The 21,989-nt window shown below is 36.4% G+C and overlaps 1 protein-coding gene and 1 long non-coding RNA gene across 3 annotated transcripts in view; one reads left to right on the top strand and one right to left on the bottom strand.

Moving 5' to 3' along the window:
* Positions 1–5,746, top strand: part of GNRHR (gonadotropin releasing hormone receptor) — a 21,648-nt gene extending 15,902 nt beyond the window's left edge. The window contains exons 2-3 of one of the 2 annotated variants that reach the window (XM_078446059.2): positions 2,575–2,794; positions 5,253–5,746. In XM_078446059.2, coding sequence (XP_078302185.1) covers positions 2,575–2,794; positions 5,253–5,497 — 465 coding nt within the window. In that variant the 3' untranslated portion in view covers positions 5,498–5,746. The remainder of the gene's footprint in view (positions 1–2,574; positions 2,795–5,252) is intronic. The other variant, XM_078446060.1, reaches the window with a different exon arrangement.
* LOC144616176 (uncharacterized) lies at positions 2,526–21,989 on the bottom strand. Its single transcript, XR_013555267.1, has 2 exons — positions 21,845–21,989; positions 2,526–2,738 (listed from the first exon to the last, which is right to left on the bottom strand). It is a non-coding gene; the product is annotated as an uncharacterized LOC144616176 (long non-coding RNA).

The following is a 21,989-nucleotide window of genomic DNA, read 5'->3' as shown; positions in this document are numbered from 1 at the left end:
AATGGTGCAGACTTCTAAAACTTCAGACTTTGAGTTCTGCTGCTTGTAAAAACTTACAATAATCAGCCCCTTTCATTTTCCCAGTGAATGCTTTTGGGGAAGTGTTTTTCTTGTGTAATCCCCTGTATGCTGCTTTCTCTCTCTCCCCTCTCTCTGTGATCAGGGCTCCCTCCCCTCTACAGCACCTACAATTCATTTCTGCCCCAACAACTCTCCACAGTTCCTATCTTCCACTATGTGGCCATTTTTCTCCCTCTAGATGTGCAGATTGTCTCTCAGTCCTCAGACCAATTACTTGCGTGTTCAGAATGATTTTATATTTATCTGGCTGTGTTCAAGGAATGAGGCAAGCATAGGGTCCCCCTACTACTCTGTCATCTTTGCAACGTTTCTTTAATGGTTGATTCATTTGTGTTTTAAAAACAACAACAACAAAATAATTTCACACTTAGAGAAAGGTTGCAAGAATCATAGTTTTCTGGAATACCTTTCCCTCAGTTTCCCCAAATATTAACATTTTACTACATTACTTATTTGCTTTGTTTCCTATAAATTTTTTCTAAATTGTCTAAAAGTAAATTCAGATATGATGTCCCTTTCGATACTTCAGTGTTGTTTTTTTGTTTTGTTTTGTTTTTTCTGGCACATACCCACAGTACAAGTATCAAACAAAAATCAGGAAATTAACACTGAAAAAATATTATTCTAATCTATATAACTTATTCATACCTGAGCAACTGTCCCAAAAATGTTCCTTTTAACAAAAAAGAATCCAAGGTTATAATCCAAGATAGCAAAGAAGTGATGGTTAGTACCTGTCAATGCATTATATAAGGAAGCAGATGTTGTCAGTTGGTCCCATTATTGTATATGTTAATTTATTTGGTTATCTACTGTAAAGTTATTAATTTTACTCTTTATAAGAAAAGCGGTCTTGCAGGTAAATACTTCAAGATGATGTTAATACCCTGCTTTCTTCAAATTTCATCCATGTTTTTACCATCCATTGATGATGCTTGCCTGAATCAATTATTAGCATTTGGTAATCACTACTTTCATTATTCCTTATACATTTATTATTTGGCTTTCTACAGTATCAAAGAGCTTTTTTCCCCCTCCCCATTTATTTGTAGTCATTCTTTTGTAATTACTATCAGCAAGAATTCATGGATTCTTCCTTTATTTTATTGTTAATCATTCCTTTTATCAGGGTTTTTGTTGTTGTTGGTTTGGTTTGGTTTATTTATTTATTTTTGGTTTTGTTTTCAATGCTTAAACTGTCCCAGATTTGACCAATGGGAGTACTTTCAAGCTGGCTCCAGAGCTCTTTTTGACATGCTCCATTATTCTTTTAGTACTTCTTGGCTTTATGGCACAAACTGTTCCAAGCACATATTCAGTTTGTCAGCCTTGGGCTCACTCACCTCTCCAATGAACTCCGCCTCTCCAATGAACTCCGTCTGGTTCCTCTTGGTAGAGAATGGTATTTAGAAAACAAGATCTGGGTACTAGAGTGCTGGATGTGCTTATTGCTACTGGGATATCATTTTTCCTAGGCTCCCAGAAGACAGAGCTAGAAAATAAATACACACACACACATGCACATAAATATACAGAGATTTTCCTTACTCTTTTTTTGCAGCTGTATAGCACTCTGTTGTGTGATCCACCACAGTTTATTCAACTACTGTTCCATGAATTGGTATTTATGTTATTTTTAATGTTTTTTCAATTATAAACAATGCATCAATGAATAACTTTCTGCCTATGTATTTTCATATAACAGAGGTGGGAGTGTATCTTCAGGGTAAAATCCTGGATGTCAGATTGCTGGGTCAAAGGTAAATTCAGATATAGTTATGCTAGCTATTGCTAAATTCTTCTCCCTAGTGGTTGTGCCAATTTGCATTCCTACTAGCAATGTGGGAGAGTCTATATTTTCTTACAACCTGCCCATGAAAGTATGTTATTTTTAATTTTTGCCAATTCTTATAGTGAAAAATGCCATGTCACTGTAGCCTTAATAGGCATTTTTCTTCACACAAGTGAGGTTGAACATCTTTTCACGTCCTTAAGGGCCACTGTTACATCTTTTGTAAATGGTCTATTCATGTCTTTGACCATTTGAATGGGGTTTTCTGTTTCAAAAAATAAAATTTAAATATGTATTTGGGGAGCACATTCTAACTGCTAGATACAGCTTTAGCTGCTACAGTTATGATGGACAAAATCACTTCCAAAAGGTTTACTCAGCATAATTGCATCTGAAATTGAAATACAACAATGTTTAAATCCTTGGTTGCTGATCACTCTGCTAGGTTGAAATAGTTTCCAAAAAATCCAAAATCCTATAGATCCATTCACATTACCCAAACATATTTTAAGTAAAGATCCACTTTACAGCTTCTCATTGAAGTCACAAAAGGATTACATCAAGGAGCTTAGTCATTGCTTTGGGCAACAACGTGTTGGAAGACCTGGAGAATACAGAAGGAAAAAGCTTTCAAGAAAACATGCAAATACTGTTTGAAAGAAAGTAACACCATCTTTTAATTGTTTTCTTTTCTCATACAGTTATATATCTTCCGGATGATCCACTTAGCAGACAGCTCTGGGCAGACAGATGGTTTCTCTCAATGTGTCACACACTGCAGTTTTCCACAATGGTGGCATCAGGCCTTTTATAACTTTTTCACCTTCAGCTGCCTCTTCATCATCCCTCTTCTCATCATGTTAATCTGCAATGCAAAAATCATCTTCACCCTGACACAGGTCCTTCATCAAGATCCCCACAGTATGTATTCCTTAGACTCAATGTTAATTGTGGGCAAACAGGTTTCAAACAGCAATAATCAAAGCAGAGTGACATGCACTATGTGCCAGACACTGTTCTAAGCAGTTTACATACATTAGCTCAGTTACTATTCATACTCACCCTATGAGGTAATACTTTTATTATACTTTTACTATCCCTAATTTACAGATGAGGTCATTTGGTATCTCCCAATGTTCTAAATTTGTACCATGAAATTAAGAATGAAAGAACAACTACATTAGTTTACCCAGTATAAGCATTGGCAAATTGCTCCTGCTGGGCCACTATAACACCATACCAAACACCTGATTTCTATAATATTGCAAAGTATACCTCGTTAAATGGTAGCCAAGAGAATCGTTAAAGTTCAGCTGTTCTGTTTCATATTCAAATCCCCTATTCCACACAACATAACTGGGCTTGTGTGTGTGTGTGTGTGTGTGTGTGTACATTGGTGTGTGAAATACTGTTGTAACTGACACTTTTATCTGAATTTTCACAGCTGTGGTTGTGCCTTTTTTGCTTCAGTAATCTGGTACATTCCCAAAAACTAAAATTTATGAATTTGCAAAGTAAACATGGCTATGTCATCATAACATCCAAAAGATATGTTATCAGTGACATAATGCATAAGTTATACCTGGTACAACTTAATAGGAAAATCATCTTAATTACTGTAGTGTGATTACTCTCAACATATTTTTTTCTAAAGGAAATAATTATGGTGATGCTCTATAATAGAAACTTGGGCAGTTCCCAGCACAAAATGATATTTGATTCTTATTAAAAAGTATACTGCAAAAACAACAAAAACAATTTGCCTTCAAAATCTTATCCTAGAGAAATTCAGTTCTATAAGGGATATCTAAGGACACATACAGAATAAGAAGATAGATCCCAAATAGGGCTGGATCTGAAGAAATGTGAGGTAGGCAGAAGCAGAAAAACAAAACAGCAGAGGCAAAGGGCAATAGTTAAATATTATTAACATAGATTTAGTTACTTAATCTTTTATTTACTCAACCAGTATGTATTAACTACTCAATATTGCTAGAAATGATGATAGATGTGGATACCATGGTGAATAAAACAGGCCAGTAAACTATTCCACTTTCCTGGAATCCACCATCTAGCAGAAAAGATAGTAAAACAGTAAACCAATAATGAAATGTGATGATATTTCAAAAGAGGGAGAAATACAGTGTGTTATAGGAGGATCAATATTTTTTCAAATCTAGCCCCCGTGCTAAGCCAAGATTTTTTTTTATTAAAGTATTTATCCCTACTGATTTTTTTTATTACTTATGTCATTAAAGTTTACATATATTGAAGATTAAATGAAATAATGTATGAAAAGAACAAGGTCCATAGCAAGGTACAGAGTAAACGGTAATTACGTTTGTATGACAAAAATCTATAACCAATCTGTACTCAATGAACTATCGACTTTAACATTTCTAGTTAAAAATTGATTTTATAATTAAAACATCATGCATATAAATGTTTTCTTCCATATTTCCACTCTTTTGTGATCAATGAACAAGAAGTTGCAAACTTCACACAGACACCACACGTATCACACACACACCAGACACACAAAACACACACACACCATACAGTAAGCACATATATACCACACACACAGGCAACATACCCCCAGACACACACACACCACATACACCATGCACACACACACACACACCTGCGAACTTTAAGTGATGCATTGGTATGAAAAGTGAAATTTTTTTGAATATCATAGAACATGGTTGAGAAAGACAATCTTGGACAACACACTTTCATCCATGCGTGATCCTCATTATCCTTACTCAGAGATATTTCAGTAAGTATAATTCTGTGTGAACAGATAATTCAATTCAGCTCAACTTTATGTTTATATTTTTTTTAATTTATATTTTAAGAGTTTGAGTACTTTCACACTTCAAATCCAAATTAGTTTGGTGGAAACTTACTTTAAAAAAATTTTTTTACATTTATTTTATTTTTTGAGAGACATATAGAGACATAGCACAAGTTGGGAAGGGGCAGAGAGAGAAGGAGACACAGAATCCGAAGCAGCCTCCAGGCTCCGAGCTGTCAGCACAGAACCCAATGCGAGGCTCGAACTCACAGACGGTGAGATCATGACCTGAGGCAAAGTTGGACACTTAACCGGCTGAGCCACCCAGGTGCCCCTGATGGAAACTTATTTTTAAGAGCACTGTCATCTTTAATCTTTTCTATTCATTATGTGACATAACAGTGGAAAACCTGAAACATTAACATCCTTTTCAAACAAATTACCGTTATTAAAAATATTGGAAATGTGTTCTTATTCCAGTAATTAGTTTGAATTAGTGATTCTCTCTTCCTTTTTTGTCCATTTTGGTTTTATAATAAAACTGGTCTTTAAACACCTACTTTTTTCTCTATCTCACAGAATTACAACTGAATCAATCTAAGAACAATATACCAAGAGCTCGGCTGAGGACCCTAAAGATGACAGTTGCATTTGCCACTTCATTTACTGTCTGCTGGACTCCCTACTATGTCCTAGGAATTTGGTACTGGTTTGATCCTGAAATGTTAAATAGGGTGTCAGATCCAGTAAATCACTTCTTCTTTCTTTTTGCTCTTTTAAATCCATGCTTTGATCCACTTATATATGGATATTTCTCTCTGTAATTGGTAGAATACGCAGGAAGTCGTGAAGAAGAGCATGGTAGTGAATTTCATCAAATGAGAATAATAAACACAAAGGTTGCAGCGTTTTTATATAAAAACAAAGCAGAGTTTAATGTTAACATTCTTATTCTTTTAGACATCACATTGTCAGAAATTCAAATATAAAGAAAAAAATACAAAGAAAAAGAAAATTCAAGAAAAATATTACCTCATAATCATAAACTGAACTAATTTCTGCCCTTTCTGAACTCCTATGTTATATAGATTTCTTATCATTTTCTCCCTGTCTAATAATGTGTAAATTTTTAAAAGAGCCATGGCCTAAGGCAAATAGATTCCAAAAAGTAAGGCTCAGAAACCACAGCACAGTCTTAACCTAGGCATGCCTTTGAGAGTTTTATTCCAAGGGCTTAGCAGCAATTATATCTTATACTACAATAATATGCAAAGCACAGACAGAGTATTTCCCCTGCCCATAAGATCAATCTTCCCTCCTCTGGTTAAAAAAAAAAAGTGCAATGGATCTAATTTTTTCTTTGATTCCAAAAACATCTGAAGTTTGAATTATTCAGCAACCAACCCACCATCCATTCCAACCATCTGACAAGACTTACAAGTAGCTCTCCTTCATCCCAGTCTTGAGACAGCATGAAGTGGCTTCATAGAAACGGCAAGTGTAGAAGGATTCATATTTGGACAGGGGTTAGAACATTCCTCTAGGCTGCATAATCAGTGGAGTTTGTGGTAATTGTACTAATATAACACTGTTTTTAAATACAATCAAGAAGAGACCTATACTGATCACATCTTATACATAATACGCCCTCTGTTTTAATAGGAGATTTTTTTCTATCTTCCGATTTTACTGAATCTATAATCCACAAGTCACTAAGAAAAATAATCAAATGCATAAGTGAAAAGATATTTGATACATCAGAGGAACACTGAAAATTACAGTTTCAATATATACAAGTCAACGGAGCCAACAAAGTATTGAAAACAGATAAAGAAAAACTCCGTAAATGTGTAACTAACACCTACTGATATTCACATTAAGTGGTATCATTTTCAAAATATGTGGGCACAATACCTCTTTTTATTCAGGCCTATTTCTATGTTCCATTAAAGAAGGAAAAGGATAAAAATTATGAGACTCTAATATACATTATGAGAAAAGCTTATAAGGGACTTTAAAGTAATTCAGGTACGATTTAATTTCTTTTTTAAAAATAGGTAAAATAGGGGCACCTGGGTGGCTCAGTTGGTTAAGCACTCAACTCTTGATCTCGGCTCAGGTCATTATTTCCTGGTTTGTAGGATGAAGCCCCGCATCAGGCTCCCCACTAACAGTGCAGAGCCTATTTGGGATTCTTTCCCTCTCTCTCTTAATCTCCCCTGGTCATGTGAGCGCGCGCGCGCTCTCTCTCTCTCAAAATAAATAAACTTTAAAAAAAATAGGTAAAATACCATTACATTCATATGAGATATTTAGTGCCACTCAGAGATGAAATGTAATTTCAAAATTTCCAGTGCACATGAAATTGTGGAAAGTAAATTACTAATTAGACTAATGACAGTCTTTACTTATTTTGCTCTTCTGCTCACACATACTTTTCAGTGCAGTTGTGTGTGTGTGTGTGTGTGTGTGTCCAATCACACATTATTTTCTAATTCCACTTCAACTTATCCTGTTTGTTACCATTGACCTCCTTCCTTCTACTCTTTCATTCATATCTTCTTTTTTACTAAGCCCATACCTTTAATTAATCAATCCATGTACCAACTCTACAGTTGAATCGGGCAAGGCTCAAAATTTGTAACATGCTAAAATACTCAAGGTTAACTTTTAAGGCATGTATATTGACACCAAGATTTTATGGTTCTACTAGATGACACAATAATATCTGTAAGTTACAATAAAACCAATCTTCTCCTTTAATCTTTTATAATATACTTATTCCTAAATTGATAACAATTCTTACTTCCAGATTTAAAGGCAAAAACAACACATGTATACACAATATAATTTAAGGGCTTTATTAGACATGTGTTTAATGAACACACATGTTAGCTTTGCTCTTAGATGTTTAAGAAACTGTTCTATTTAGATATGTTCTCAGGCATTTTCTGATACATTAGGTAAAGGGCTATTCAAAATTTGGTGCAGGGGTCTTTAACCTATGGTCCATGCACAGAACCGTATTTCAATACAACTGCTTTTATTTCTGTTTATATTATTTTATGAATTTAAAAACATTATCCTGAAAGGGCTATCTAGGCCAAACCAGACAGCCAAAGGAGCTCATGTGACAAAAAAGATTAAGAATTCCTCATTGATTTTGTATAAGGAAATTTATTATGATAAAAGTGTCTCAGAACATATTCATTTGTTTATATGCATACATAGTAATGTTAATATTGAACTGGATTGTTTCAATTTGGTTACTTACCATTTGAGACTTAGAAATCTCTCAAGGCTCAATATGTAATGAAAAACTTTGCAGAAGGAAGTAAATTATACAAATATTGTGGCCCATAAATTATAATATGAATATGGATTTAAATTAAAATTTATAGCCCACTGAGCACTTGGGTGGCTCAGTCAGGTAAGTGTCCAACTTTGGCTCAGGTCATGATCTCACAGTCCATGGGTTCGAGCCCTGTGTCAGGCTCTGTGCTGACAGCTCAGAGCCTGGAGACTGCTTCTGATTTCATGTCTCCCTCTCTATCTCACCTCCCACGCTTGCACTCTTTCGCTCAAAAATAAACAAACATTAAAACAAAATGTATAGCTATAAAAGGTAAATGGGGCTTTAAATTAAAGACATACCATTCAACAGAGAATATTCAACATTTGATATTTTAGTTATTTACTCTATCTCCAATCATCATAAGAGATGAGGAGTCCTTGTAAAAAAAAAAAAAAAAGAAAAGAGGATATATTCTGTAGAATGAATCCACTATATCAGATAATTAAGATTCTATGTTGGTTGTCTCCTCCTGGCTACAATTTGGGTTTCCTCTTGCAATTCAATTTACTAAAGAAATGACATAAATGAATAACAATGAATTGAAAAAAAAAAAGACTGCACTAATTCAATTTCAGCCTAAGAAACAGAACTATAACAGCTAAGAAAGAAAAAAAAATACTGGAAGAGGAGTGGGTACCACAATTATATTATCTCAGTTAAAATACATTTAGAATTTCATCTATTTTACCTTTAGCCTACTTTCAAATGTTGAACCAATTTCTTGAGCTTGTCTACTTAGTATAAATTGTGTCCATAGGAAACTAAATAAAAGAGTAAGGTTGACTTTAATCTCTAATTAAAATTAATTTATTTAGAGGCACCTGGGTGGCTCAGTTGGTTAAAGCATCTGACTCCAGCTCAGGTCATGATCTCATGGTTTGTGAGTTTGAGCCCCACATTAGGCTCTCTACTGATGCATGTGTAGAATGTGTAGAATGCATGTGTAGAAACAATAGAAGAATATATGTATTGATATATTTATCCCTGAGTGATTTTTTTTAAATCATCTTTCTCGTGAATTCCTATAATTCCAAACTTCCCAAATGAACATAGATAGACTTTGCAATGAGAAGAAAAATCATAAATGTTATATGTGTGTTTGTATGAATTTTATATATCACTATTTCAGTCAGAATGCTTTCTGCTGTAATAAGAAACGTCAGACCAGAAGTGACATGTTTTCATCTCATATTACAGGATGTTCATAGGTAAGCATGTAGAAGTGGTGAATTCAGAGCTTTGAGTTATTTTCTCTGCTTCCACTAGGCTTTACTTTCATGATTAGAAGTTAGTTGTCACCATTCTAAGCCTCCAAGTCAGAAAGAAAGCATGGCTTCTCATCAAGCATCTTTCCTTCCCAGAACTTTCAGCAACTTCTTGTTAAATTGGCTAGAACTGTAGTGCACCTGGGTGGCTTAGTCAGTTGAATGTCTGACTCCGGCTCAGGTCATGATCTCGTGGTTCATGAGTTCGAGCCCGGTGTCAGGCTCTGTGCTGACAGCTCAGAACCTGGAGCCTGCTTCAGATTCTGTGTCCCCCTCTCTCTCCGCTCCACCCCTGCTTGTGCTCTATCTCTCTCTGTCTTTCAAAAATGAATAAACATTAAAAAAAATTTGTTTAAATTGGCTAGAACTGTAACACATGACCAGTTCTAACCCAACCATGAGCAAAGGAGAGGGGGATTACCTTAAACACCTTAAGGGTATGTTTCATTTTAGGGAAGCAGGGCTCATTTCTCTGAATGTTTAGCTACCTGATAACAAAAATAAAGAATGAAGTTCATTCTCTCTCTGCCTCTCTATCTCCTGTCTCTCTCCTGAGAGCAGAAGGGAAATGTGGAGGTCAGAAAACAGCAGTAAATTCCACTAGTAAAATAAAACTGAAATTATGTATACAATAAAATTTAAATCACATAATTTAATACAAAGCATTAAAGACTAAATACAGCTATTGGAGCATAGTAATTGCCTAGTAACTGTAGCCCTAAGGAGAAAGAACAGCTTTTATTGTTTTTCACAATCTAAATCCAAACATTTTAAACTCTACTAGTTGGAATCTTCAATAGAAGTACAGGGTGGCTTCCGCCCAATTATTTACTTTCTTGGTAACTCTTGGTCCTGTTTTTTATTTGTCTGTTTTTATAATTCATTTCATTGGGTAAGAAATTTTCAGAAATTTTTCAAATTCAGAAAATACTTCAGATCCAGAAAATAATTGTCAAATAAATTAATAGCTAAGTATGTGGCAATCTGAAGCATATTTCCCAAAAAGCTAATAAAACTTAGCTCCAAATTCCTTACTTATTCTGTTCCCTCCTCAGGCCCTGGATGTTTTTATCATTTTTCTAATATTTATTTATTTTTGAGAAAGAGAGAGAGAGACAGAATTGGAGAGGGGCAAAGAGAGAGGGAGACAGAGAATCTGAAGCAGACTCTAGGCTTCGAGCTGTCAGCACAGAGCCCAACACAAGGCTCAAATGCACAAACCATGCGATCATGACTGCAGCCAAAGTCAAACACTCAACCGATTGAGCCTCCCAGGCACCCCCATTTTTCTTATCATTATCAAGTGATGTCCTTTCATTTTCTGATAGCTGCACATCATCCCTTGATCATTCATGAAAACTGTCACTGGAGGGGCCAAGATGGCAGAGCAGCATGGAAGTTCTCTGCTTCGCTCATTCCTGAAATGCAACTAGATTGGCACCAACCATTTTGCACACCTAGAAAACTGATCTGAGGATTAACACAACAGTCTGTACAACTTGAACCACAAGTGAACTCGACAGGTACATGGCACAGAGAGGTGAACTGGGGGAGAGAGAAGCCACAGAGGGTAGGGAGCTGTTTTTATGGAGAGAGGTCACAGAAAGGGGGGAGAGTACAGGAAAAACATTCCCCCTGAAAGTAGCTGAAGAGAAAGGGAAAGAGTGGAAACACCCACAAGTGAAGAAAGGGAAAATGGAGAAAGGAGAGGGTTTCAATACCATTTGGACGCTATAAAGAGGAGAGAGCAATCAGTATTGAGTCCACAGCTTAATACCTGGTGTGCTACAGTGGGAAGGGTGAATCCCCAGGAACAGGCAGCAACATCGAGGGGTCCACAGGCCACATAGGAAGAAGCAGTTCCCCTGCTAGAGAAGCATTTGGTAGAGGCAGTACAGCCACATCACAGGCAAAGGTCCGAGCACATATTCATGTTTGCTGGTATTGGAACAAAGACGCTAGGGTGCAGTGAAACCTGATGCCAGTTTTGTGTTGTGATTTACCATAATCCCTGAATGAAGGAATTCACCCCAAGAGAAAGAACAGGAACAGATATAAGCAAGATGTCTGGACTAGGTTGAAAAAAGCACAGATTCCCTTTCTGCAGAGATAAAAGAAGTAAAATCTAGTCAGGAAGAAATTAAAAGTGCTATAACTGAGAGGCAACCTTGAATGGATACCAGTGCAGCAAGAATGGATGAAACAGAGTAGTGAATCAGTGATATAGAGGACAAACTTACAAGAAAAATGAATCAGAAAAAAAGAGGGAATCTAAGGCAAAATACCATGATATAAGAATTATAGAACTTAGTGACTCACTAAAAAGGAATAATATCTAAATCCTAGGGGTCCCAGAAATGAAGAGAGAGAAAAGGGGTAGAAGGTTTATGTAAGCAAATCATAGTGTAAAACTTTCCTAACCTGGGGAAAGACACATACATCAAAATCCAAGAAGCACAGAGAACTCCCATTAGATTCAACAAAAACTGACCATCAACAAGGCATATCATAGTCAAATTCACAAAATACACGGATAAGGAAAGACTTATGAGAGCAGCAAATTCCTTAACCTATAAGGAACACAGATCAGGTTTGCAGGAGACCTATTCACAGAAACTTGGCAGGCCAGAAAGGAGTGGCAGGATATATTCAACATGCTGAATCAGAAAAACATGCAGCCAAAAATTCTTTATCCAGTAACGCTGTCATTCAAAATAGGAGAGATAAAGAGCTTCCCAGACAAACAAAAACTAAAGGAGTTCATGACCACTGAAAAATCCCTGCAAGAAATTTTAAGGGGGACTTTCTGAGGGGAGATAAGATGAAAAAAAAAAAAAAAAAAAAAGCAAAAAATACCAAAAGCAACAAAGACTAGGAAGGGCCAGAGAAGACTGCAAGGAACTCCAACTCTACAGGCAACACAATATATCATCCAGTACTCACTCTAAATGTCAATGGACTAAATGCTCAATCAAAAGACATAGGGTATCAGATTGGATTAAAAACAAAACAAAACGAAACAAAAAAACCCAAGATCAATCTATATGCTATTTACAAGAGACCCATTTGAGACCCAAAGACATCCTCAGATTGAAAGTAAGGGGATGGAGAACCATCTATCATGCTAATGGTAGCCAAAAGAAAGCTGGGGTAGCCATGCTTCTATAAGACAATCTAGATTTTAAAATAAAGATTTTAGAAGAGATGAGGAAGGGAAGATAAAACCAGCAGAAGATGGGAAATTATAAAGATTAGAGCAGAAATCAATGCTAGCGAAATCAAAAAAACACTAGAACACATCAACGAAACCAGGAGCTGGTTCTTTGAAAGAATTAACAAAATTGATAAGCCCCTCGCCAGTTTGATCAGAAAGAAAAAAGAAAGAACCCAAATAAATAAAATCAAGAATGAAAGGGAGAGATCACAATCAACACTGCAGAAATACAAACAATAATAAGAGATATTATGAGCAATTATATGCCAACAAATCGTGCAATCTGGAAGAAATGGACAAATTCCCAGAAACATATAAACTACCAAATTGAAACAGGAAGAAATAGAAAATTTGAACAGACCCATAATTAGTAAAGAAATTGAATTAGTAATCAAAAATCTCCCAACAAACAAGAGTCCAGGGCTGGATAGCTTTTCAGGGGAATTCTACCAAACATTTAAAGAAGAGTTAACACCTATTCTTTTAAAGATGTTCCAAAAAATAGAAATGGAAGGAAAACTTCCAAACTTATTCTATGAAGCCAGCATTATCTTGATTCCAATACCAGACAAGGACCACACTAAAAAGGAAAACTACAGACTAATTTCCCTATGAACATGGATTCAAAAATTCTCAACAAGATACTAGCCAACTGGAGGCAACAATACATTAAAAGAATTATTCACTATGGGGAGCCTGGGCGGCTCAGTCAGGTAAGTGTCTGATTTCAGCTCAGGTCATAATCTTGTGGTTGGTGGCTTTGAGTTCCATGTCAGGCTCTGTGCTGACCGTGCAGAGCCTGGAGCCTGTTTCGGGTTCTGTGTCTCCCTCTCTCTCTGCCCCTCCCCCACTCATGCTCTGCCTCTCTCTGTCTCTCAAAAATAAATAAAAATGTTAAAAAAATTTTTTTTAAAGTTATTCACCATGATCAACTGGGATTTATACCTTAGATGCAGGGCTGGTTCAATATCCACAAATCAATCAATGTGATAATAAAAGAAAGGACAAGAACTACATGATCCTCTCAATAGATGCAGAGAAAACATTTGACAAAATACAGCATCCTTTCTTGATAAAAAAAACCTCGGGAAAGTAGAGATAGAAGGATCATACCTCAAGATCATAAAAGCCATAAATGAAAGACCCACTGCTAATATCATCCTCAATGGGAAAAAACTGTGAGATTCCCCCCTAAAGTCAGGAACACAATTGTGATGTCCACTCTTGCCACTGTTACTCAACATAGTATTGGAATTCCCAGCATCAGCAATCAGACAGCACAAAGGAATAGAAGGCATCCAAATCGGCAAGGAGGAAGTCAAACTCACTCTTCATGGATGACAAGACACTCTATATGGAAAACCCAAAAGATTCCACCAAAAAACTGCTAGAACAGATCCATGAATTTATCCTAGTCACAGGATCTAAAATCAATGCACAGAAATCAGTTGCATTCCTATACACCAATAATGAAGCAGCAGAAAGAGAAATCAAGGAATCCATCCCATTATAATTGCACCAAAAACCAAAAATACTTAGGACTAAACCTAACCAAAGAGGTGAAAAATCTATACACTGAAAACTACAGAAAGCTTATGAAAGAAGTTAGACACAAAAAAATGGAAAAATATTCTATGCTCATGGATTGGAAGAACAAATAGTGCTAAAATATCAATACTACCAAAGCAGTCTACATATTTAATGCACTCCCTATCAAAATAACACCAGCATTCTTCACAGAGCTAGAACAAATAATCCTAAAATTTGTATGGAACCAGAAAAGACCTCGAATAGCCAAAGCAATCCTGAAAAAGAAAACCAAAGCTGGAGGCATCACAATCCTGGACTTGAAGATGTATTACAAAGCTGTAATCATCAAGACAGTAGGATACTGGCACAAAAACAGACACTCAGATCAATGGAACATAATAGAGAACCCAGAAATGGACCCACATACGTATGGCCAACTAATCTTCGACAAAGCAGGAAAGAATATCCAGTGGAATAAAGACAGTCTCTTCAGCAAATCGTGTTGGGAAAACTGGATAGCAACATGCAGAAGAATGAACCTGGACCATTTTCTTACACCATACAAAAATAAACTCAAAATGGATGAAAGACCTTAACGTAAGGCAGGAAGCCATCAAAATCCTTGAGGAGAAAGCAGGCAAAAACCTCTTTGACCTCAGCCACAGCAACCTCTTACTCAACATGTCTTCAGAGGCAAGAGAAACAAAAGCAATAATGAACTATTGTGACCTCAACAAGATAAAAATCTTCTGCACAGCAAAGGAAATAATCAGCAAAACTAAAAGGCAACTGACAGAATGGAAAAAGATATTTGCAAACGACCTATCAGATAAAGGGTTAGTATCCAAAATCTATAAAGAACTTATCAAACTCAACAACCAAAAAACAAATAATCCAGTGAAGAAATGGGCGAAAGACATGAATAGACACTTTTCCAAAGAAGACATCCAGATGGCTAACAGACACATGAAGAAATGCTCGACATCCTCACCATCAGGGAAATACAAATCAAAACCACAATAAAATACCACCTCACACCAGTCAGAATGGCTAAAATTAACAACTCAGGCAATGACAGATGCTGGCAAGAATGCAGAGAAAGAGGATCCCTTTTGCACTGAAGATGGTAATGCTGACTGGCACAGCCACTCTGGAAAACAGTACTGAGGTTCCTGAAAAAAATTAAAAACAGAACTACCCTATGACCCAGAAATTGCACTACTAGGTATTTAACCAAAGGATGCAGGTGTGCTGTTTTGAAGGGGCACATGCACCCCAATGTTTATAGCAGTACTATTGACAATAGCCAAGATATGGAAAGAGCCCAAATATTCATTTTCAGATGAATGGATAAAGAAGATGTGGTGTGTGTATATATATATATATATATACACACACACACACACACACACACAATGGAGTATTACTCGGCAATCAAAAAGAATGAAATCTTGACATCTGCAACAACGTGGATGAAACTAAAGGGTATTATGCTAAACAAAATAAGTCAGTCAGAGAAAGACAAATATCATATGATTTCACTTATATGTGGAATTTAAGATACAAAACTGATGAACATAAGGGAAGGGAAGAAAAAAATATGTAAAAGCAGAGAGGGGTCAAAACATAAAAGACTCTTAAGTATAGAGAAAAGTGAGGGCACTGGCTGGGGTTGTGGGTAGGGGGGATGTGCTAAACAGGCAAGGAGCATTAAGGAGGATACTTGTTGGGATGAACACTGGGTGTTATATGTAGAGGATGAATCATTGGATTCTACTCCTGAAATCATTACTGCACTGTATGCTAACTAACTTGGATGTAAATTAAAAAATAATAATCATCATAATAAAAAAAGAAAACAGTCACTGTACTAAAGCAGTGCTGAGCCCCCATCTGAATAACCATTCTGTGTGGAAATTCCACTTTTCATCAGTCTAGTACATTTTTAATTCCCCTGAAAGGGAAAAGGGGTAATTTTTTAAGAACTTGAGGAGAAAGCCCAGCATCTTGAGTGGAAGTGGACAGTGATGAAATCCTACACCTATTAACTTCCTAGCTGAGACACTCTTCTTAGTCCTCTGAAACCATGCCTCCCTGGTTTTCTTCCTATCTTACTGTTCTTTCTCAGTTTCATTTTGTGTTCCTTCTCTTCTACCTAATATATATATGGACTCAGAACTAGGGATTCTTGGTTTGTCTATCTTCCCTACCATGTAAGGGTGTGTGTGTGTGTGTGTGTGTGTGTGTGTGTGTGTGTGTGTGTGTGTTTGCCTACACACACATGTGGAAAGCAGGAGTTAGAGGAAGCAGGGTAGAGCAGTGCAAAATGTGGTCATAGGTCTGGCAGCACACATATCATCAGGGAACTTGTTAGAAATGTAAATTCTCAGGCCCTGCCCAGGCATACCGAAGCAGAAATTGTGGGGTCCAACAATCTGTGCCTTAACTGGCAAGTCAGGTAATTCTGATGTGTGTGAAGTTTGATAGCTGCAGGGCTAAAGTTTCTAGCTATCAAATCAAAGATGAGAAAACAAGTCAAAGATGAGAAGGAGGAGGATCTGACATTGTTTCAGTCAAGAAGAAAAGGTATAAATGTGACAACATAGTTCAGGAAGCAACTGTGTCTGATGGTGAACAGTCACTGTGGTTGAATTTGGATCCTGGAATAGGGCTCTGAATGTCTTCTTTCACAAAAGGGCTTTTTATGGAGGTGCCTTTATCCTCCAATTTGGGAGGAACCTGATGTGTTTACAGTATATTGTCTAGAAAGCCACGAGGATGTGGAGCCCCACTTAGGGATTTTTAGGTTTGTCATCTGTTTTCTATCAATAATAGCAGAAGGTTAAACTTAGGAGCATCACTTATTACATTTTATTTCCAGTCACTATTGCATAAGTAGTTAAATCAAACAAGAAAAGAGTCTTGCAAAATTATATTTCAGCTGTTAATCTATGATTTGTCTACTGCTCTGTAGGCAGTATTTTTAAAATATTTCAGGAAAATCTGATATGCACATATCCTAACTCATAGAGCATTTAAGAGAATAATTATTCACATTTTGAAAAGGCTTATTTCCTTCACAAAGGAATTCCTCTGGGTTCTTCTATATAGTTACCTTCGAGCCAGTTCAAATGTTACTGCAACACCTTTGGGCAAAGAAGCTTGCCTCAGAATTCAGGAGGTTGGCTGCTTTCCAACTATGTTCATGGAGACCTGACCCGGGGACTGAGTACTTCCTATTCTTTCTGATAATCATGAAACAACTGTTCCAATTTTGGGAATCTTGGCATAATATATTAGGGAAATACTAAATGAGAAATAAAATTAGGTTCTAGTCTTGACCCTTCACCTCCAATGATGTGAATTGATTCAAGACATTTAACCATTTTGAGTCATCCTTGGAAAAACTATAAGGCTGTGCATGTATATGACTATTAAGTATCTTTCCTTTGCTAATATTCAATAACTTAGGACCATAAGGTGAAAAAGTGCATGTAAATAAGCTCTGTAATTATAAAACACAACACAGATGTTATCTTTACCATTTATGATGTGAACTATTTGATTTACAGAAAGCCAATTGGCATTAAGTTTTCAGGAAGATATTCATTACAATGTACACCTATATAATAATCAAGATGGGGAGCTTTTAAATGCATTGTTGTATCATGGATTGGATCCAGAACTGAAAAAAAGTCACATTTGTGAAAAACTGGTGAAATCAAAATAAAGTATATAGTTATATAATAGTATTGTACCAATACTAATTTCTTTGACAAATGTATCACGGTTATGGAGGATGTTATCTTTAGGGGAAGCTGAGTAAAGTGTACACAAAAATTCTCTGTCTTACCTTTGCAACTTTTCTAATTTTAAATTTCTAATATTACACCAAAATAAATATTTAAAATAAAATTATTGTGCTACACCTTTGGAACATAACTATGCATTCATACATACATATATGAATATATATGTGCCACATGAAGAACAGAAATAAAGGAAAGAGACAGTGGGACTTTGACAGATCAAAGTTGAGAAGGGAAGTGAGCCAGGAAATCACAGAACTGAAACCACCATATTTTTTTTTAACATTTCACAGAAAAGAGAGCTCTTTGAAGTTAGAAAAGTTTTACTGAAAGCTGTGAGAAAGAAAAGATAAACTTGGACTAAGAAAGTAAAAACCTGCCTTGCCATTCATCAGATATAGATAATAGACACAGATAAAGTAAGCTGTAAAATTAACAGAAGATAATATTTTTCTCAAAAACATGCTGCAAAGTGTCACAAAAATTTCCAACTTTAGTTAACTGCCACATTTTTTACTCACAAAGAATCCTTTTCTCTAAAATCAGAGTGTCAAAAACCTTGTTCTTTGAAATCAATTCATTAAGATTAAAATATCCTACTCTTGGTGATGATCTAAATCACTTAACAGAGAAGCATGCTCTACTTTCAACCCTAGGACAGAACCTCAGAAAACAGTTATGTGGATACATGACACATCTATGTTAGCTGCAATTTTCAAGAAAATAGCACCTGGAGTCTATGATGGAGTCCAGACCTAATTTAGACACCTTTACAAACAGCCTCACTTTCTTTTGAGCCTACAAAACACTTCTTTAATTTCTCCTAAACTCCACACTTCCCCAAATTCCTATAATAAATATATATTCTCCTTTGTTTGGTGAGTCATCCCATAGTTCTGGAATGTGGACTCCTTCCTTGCAATGAACCAGAAAACTGACTTTCTTGAAATACACGGTTTTTTTTTTTTTTTTTTTTTTTTTACTGATGGATTTAGGCTTCTTGGACGAGGAAGCCTGCCTCATACTAAAAGTTCAGGATAATAATTTCACATAAAAACCAACAACAGGGGCGCCTGGGTGGTTCAGTCGGTTGAGCGGCCGACTTCGGCTCAGGTCATGATCTCGCGGTCCGTGAGTTCAAGCCCCGCGTCGGGCTCTGTGCTGACAGCTCAGAGCCTGGAGCCTGTTTCAGATTCTGTGTCTCCCTCTCTCTGACCCTCCCCCGTTCATGCTCTGTCTCTCTCTGTCTCAAAAATAAATAAACGTTAAAAAAAAAATTAAAAAAAAAATCAACAACAAAAAAGTATCAAGTTCAAATACTATATAAAACTATTATTTAAAAAGAGAATAAGGAGATCTCGCGGTCCGTGAGTTCGAGCCCCGCGTCGGGCTCTGGGCTGATGGCTCGGAGCCTGGAGCCTGTTTCCGATTCTGTGTCTCCCTTTCTCTCTGCCCTTCCCCCGTTCATGCTCTGTCTCTCTCTGTCCCAAAAATAGATGAAAGACATTGAAAAGAAAAAAAAAAAAAAAAAAAAAAAAGAGAATAAGGAGCATAACATCATCATTATATATAATGAAAACATATCTGAAAGATGTACCACAAAAATAGATCAGAACTTGTAAGTTACTATTTTTAATTTTTTTGAGGGGGAGGTGAGGGAGAGGGAGAATACCCCAAGCAGGTTCCATGCCCAGCACAGAGCCCCTATGGTGCTCCATCTCACAACCCTGGGATTGTGATCTTGAGATCATGACCTGCAGGTGCCCCTGTAAGTTACTATTTTTGAGCTAACTAAACAAAAAAGATACAAAGTAGGAAAGAACAATATGATTCAGAATTAGAAAAACTCAACTCCATGGCAGGCATCCGTTCACAATTTTTATTAATATCAAATCATCACATTGTACACTTTAAGTATCTTACAATTTTGTCAATTACCTCAACAAAAATGGAGAAAAACTCACAAATGGGGTGCCAGACCTCAGGAGAATTAATAATAAAGAAAAAACAGGAAGTGGGGTAAGTGGGATGCATAGAATGGGTGAAGGGAATTAAGAGGTACAAACTTCCAGTTATAAAATAAATATGTCACAGAGATGAACAGTACATCATAATGAATATAGTCAGTAATATTATATCAACATTATAAAAGAAAAAAAGAATAAACTAGAAGGAACACAAAAGCTAAGGCATATAACAGATTATGATTTCCTGTAAAGAACATGAGCCAATCCTTAGGTTGATGTTTCCCTACTCATTTTGGTTGTCTGATGCTCATTCTCTAGTAATTCTTCGGGAAGCGTTCATGACAACGATAGTCTCATCAAATATTGATACAATATCAAGTGTTGATATTAGTTTACACACTTTGTACGTGACAGTTGCTTTTGCTGGATATAAAATCTTTAGTCCATATTTTACCCTTGAGCATCCTAAATATATTGTTCCACTTTCTTTTGGCAAAAAAGTTTCAATGTCAAAAGTCTAGTGATTTTCCAGTTTTCTCCTATTTTGCAAATGTAACAATATATTAAATTCTGTTAAACAGGGGTATTTGCTATATATTTGAAACAATTCACACTGTATTTTGCCATATCTAAGATGATCTCAAATTTACCATTATTTTCTGTATTGATGAAAAAGGAAAAATTACATTCCACTGTGGGTTCAGCTTCTGGCTTTGTCCAGCAATGCCAAGGGTGGCAGAAACGTTTACTCAAGACGCCAAGCAATTCAAGAGAGGTGAGAGGGAGGCTAAGGAAAGACTCCCCAAGCTGCTCTCAAGCTCCTGTATTTATTAGGCATACATTATAAAGAAAACATTGTGCAATATGTCAGTGGCTACCTGCCAGTTAGAACATATAGAAAGCATGCAAAACAAAAACAAAAACAAAAAATACAAGGCATTCCCAAGACTACAAAAGAGCAGATGCTGAAAACAGATGGAGAACACAACAAGATATTCCATAGCTAACATTGTCTAAGGAATTCTTGAGCACAGGCAGGACCCAACCCCTAAATACACATTAACTAGATACTAGCCCATTGTTTTCAGGAGAGCCAGAAAGCAGTGTAATGCATTCCCTATAATCTCCTTAACCAGGACATAGCTATTTGACTTCCAACATTCCAACTTAAGGGATATTAAAATGTAAAGAAATGTGGATTGCACATGAAATTCAGGCTATTCATTTTCTTTTTCTGTATAACAATTTACCATAAACATAGTACTGAACTTAGTTACTAGAGTAGAACCTTGAAAGAATGAGAGGTAGACCAAGTTCCTTTTAATGATTGTGTAGAAAAGGTACACAACTGGATTAAGAAACTTGAATGATGCCATAGGTCAGTAGTATGAAGTTCCAGGTATTTGGAAATGTTAAATTTTGAAATGAGACTAAAGAGGCACAAAGGATAATGCAGTTTTGCCTGGATCCTCCGTCCACACTAGAGAGGAAGAAATTCTAATTAAGTAAAAGTATCATACATCACAGAAAATGATATAAAGCCAAAGTATATGTTAACTTTTAAAATCCTCTAGCTACTTCTTCAAATATTCCGTTTATTTACAATGAAAGACAAATCCTACCTAATGCTGAGTCCTACTAATTCTTGTTTTCTAAGAAAGGTGAAAGGGGAACCAAATGAAAAAGGATTAGAAGTACTTAGACATGTGTTCGAGTACTTTATCTTGACAGCCTGTGACCTTGACCAAGTCACTCATGCCGTCTGCAATTTCCTTTCCCTCACTCATAAAGTGGAGGCAAACTGGATGACAATGTCATTCATTGCTCTTAAAATCACGACTCCATTAAATCAGTTAACGTGCCTGGCTTGTAGCAGAAGCCCAAAATTATTTGTTAAAAGTATAACGTCTTAAAATGGAATTCCAGAAATCCTGAAAATCTGGAACTACTTACTACAAACTTTCAATCTTTTAAAGCTATCACTTCGCTAGCTACTGGAACCTCTGTGCCTTGCTACAGAGCCAAGGTTACCTCATAACTTCAGTGTTTCAGCTCATTTAGAACTGCAGAATCCTCAGTCGCAGCAGAGCCTTTCACTACACCCACCTGCCGCAAGGCCGATCCTCTTCCTGGCGGCCACACCCAAACCGGAAACCAGGACGTCCCTGGGGTTGAC

The sequence above is a fragment of the Panthera onca genome, chromosome B1 (assembly GCF_046562875.1).
Source record: "Panthera onca isolate mPanOnc1 chromosome B1, mPanOnc1 haplotype 2, whole genome shotgun sequence".
Taxonomy (NCBI): Eukaryota; Metazoa; Chordata; class Mammalia; order Carnivora; family Felidae; genus Panthera; species Panthera onca.
Note: the sequence above shows the minus strand (reverse complement) of the source record. Positions and strands in the feature narration are given on the sequence as shown.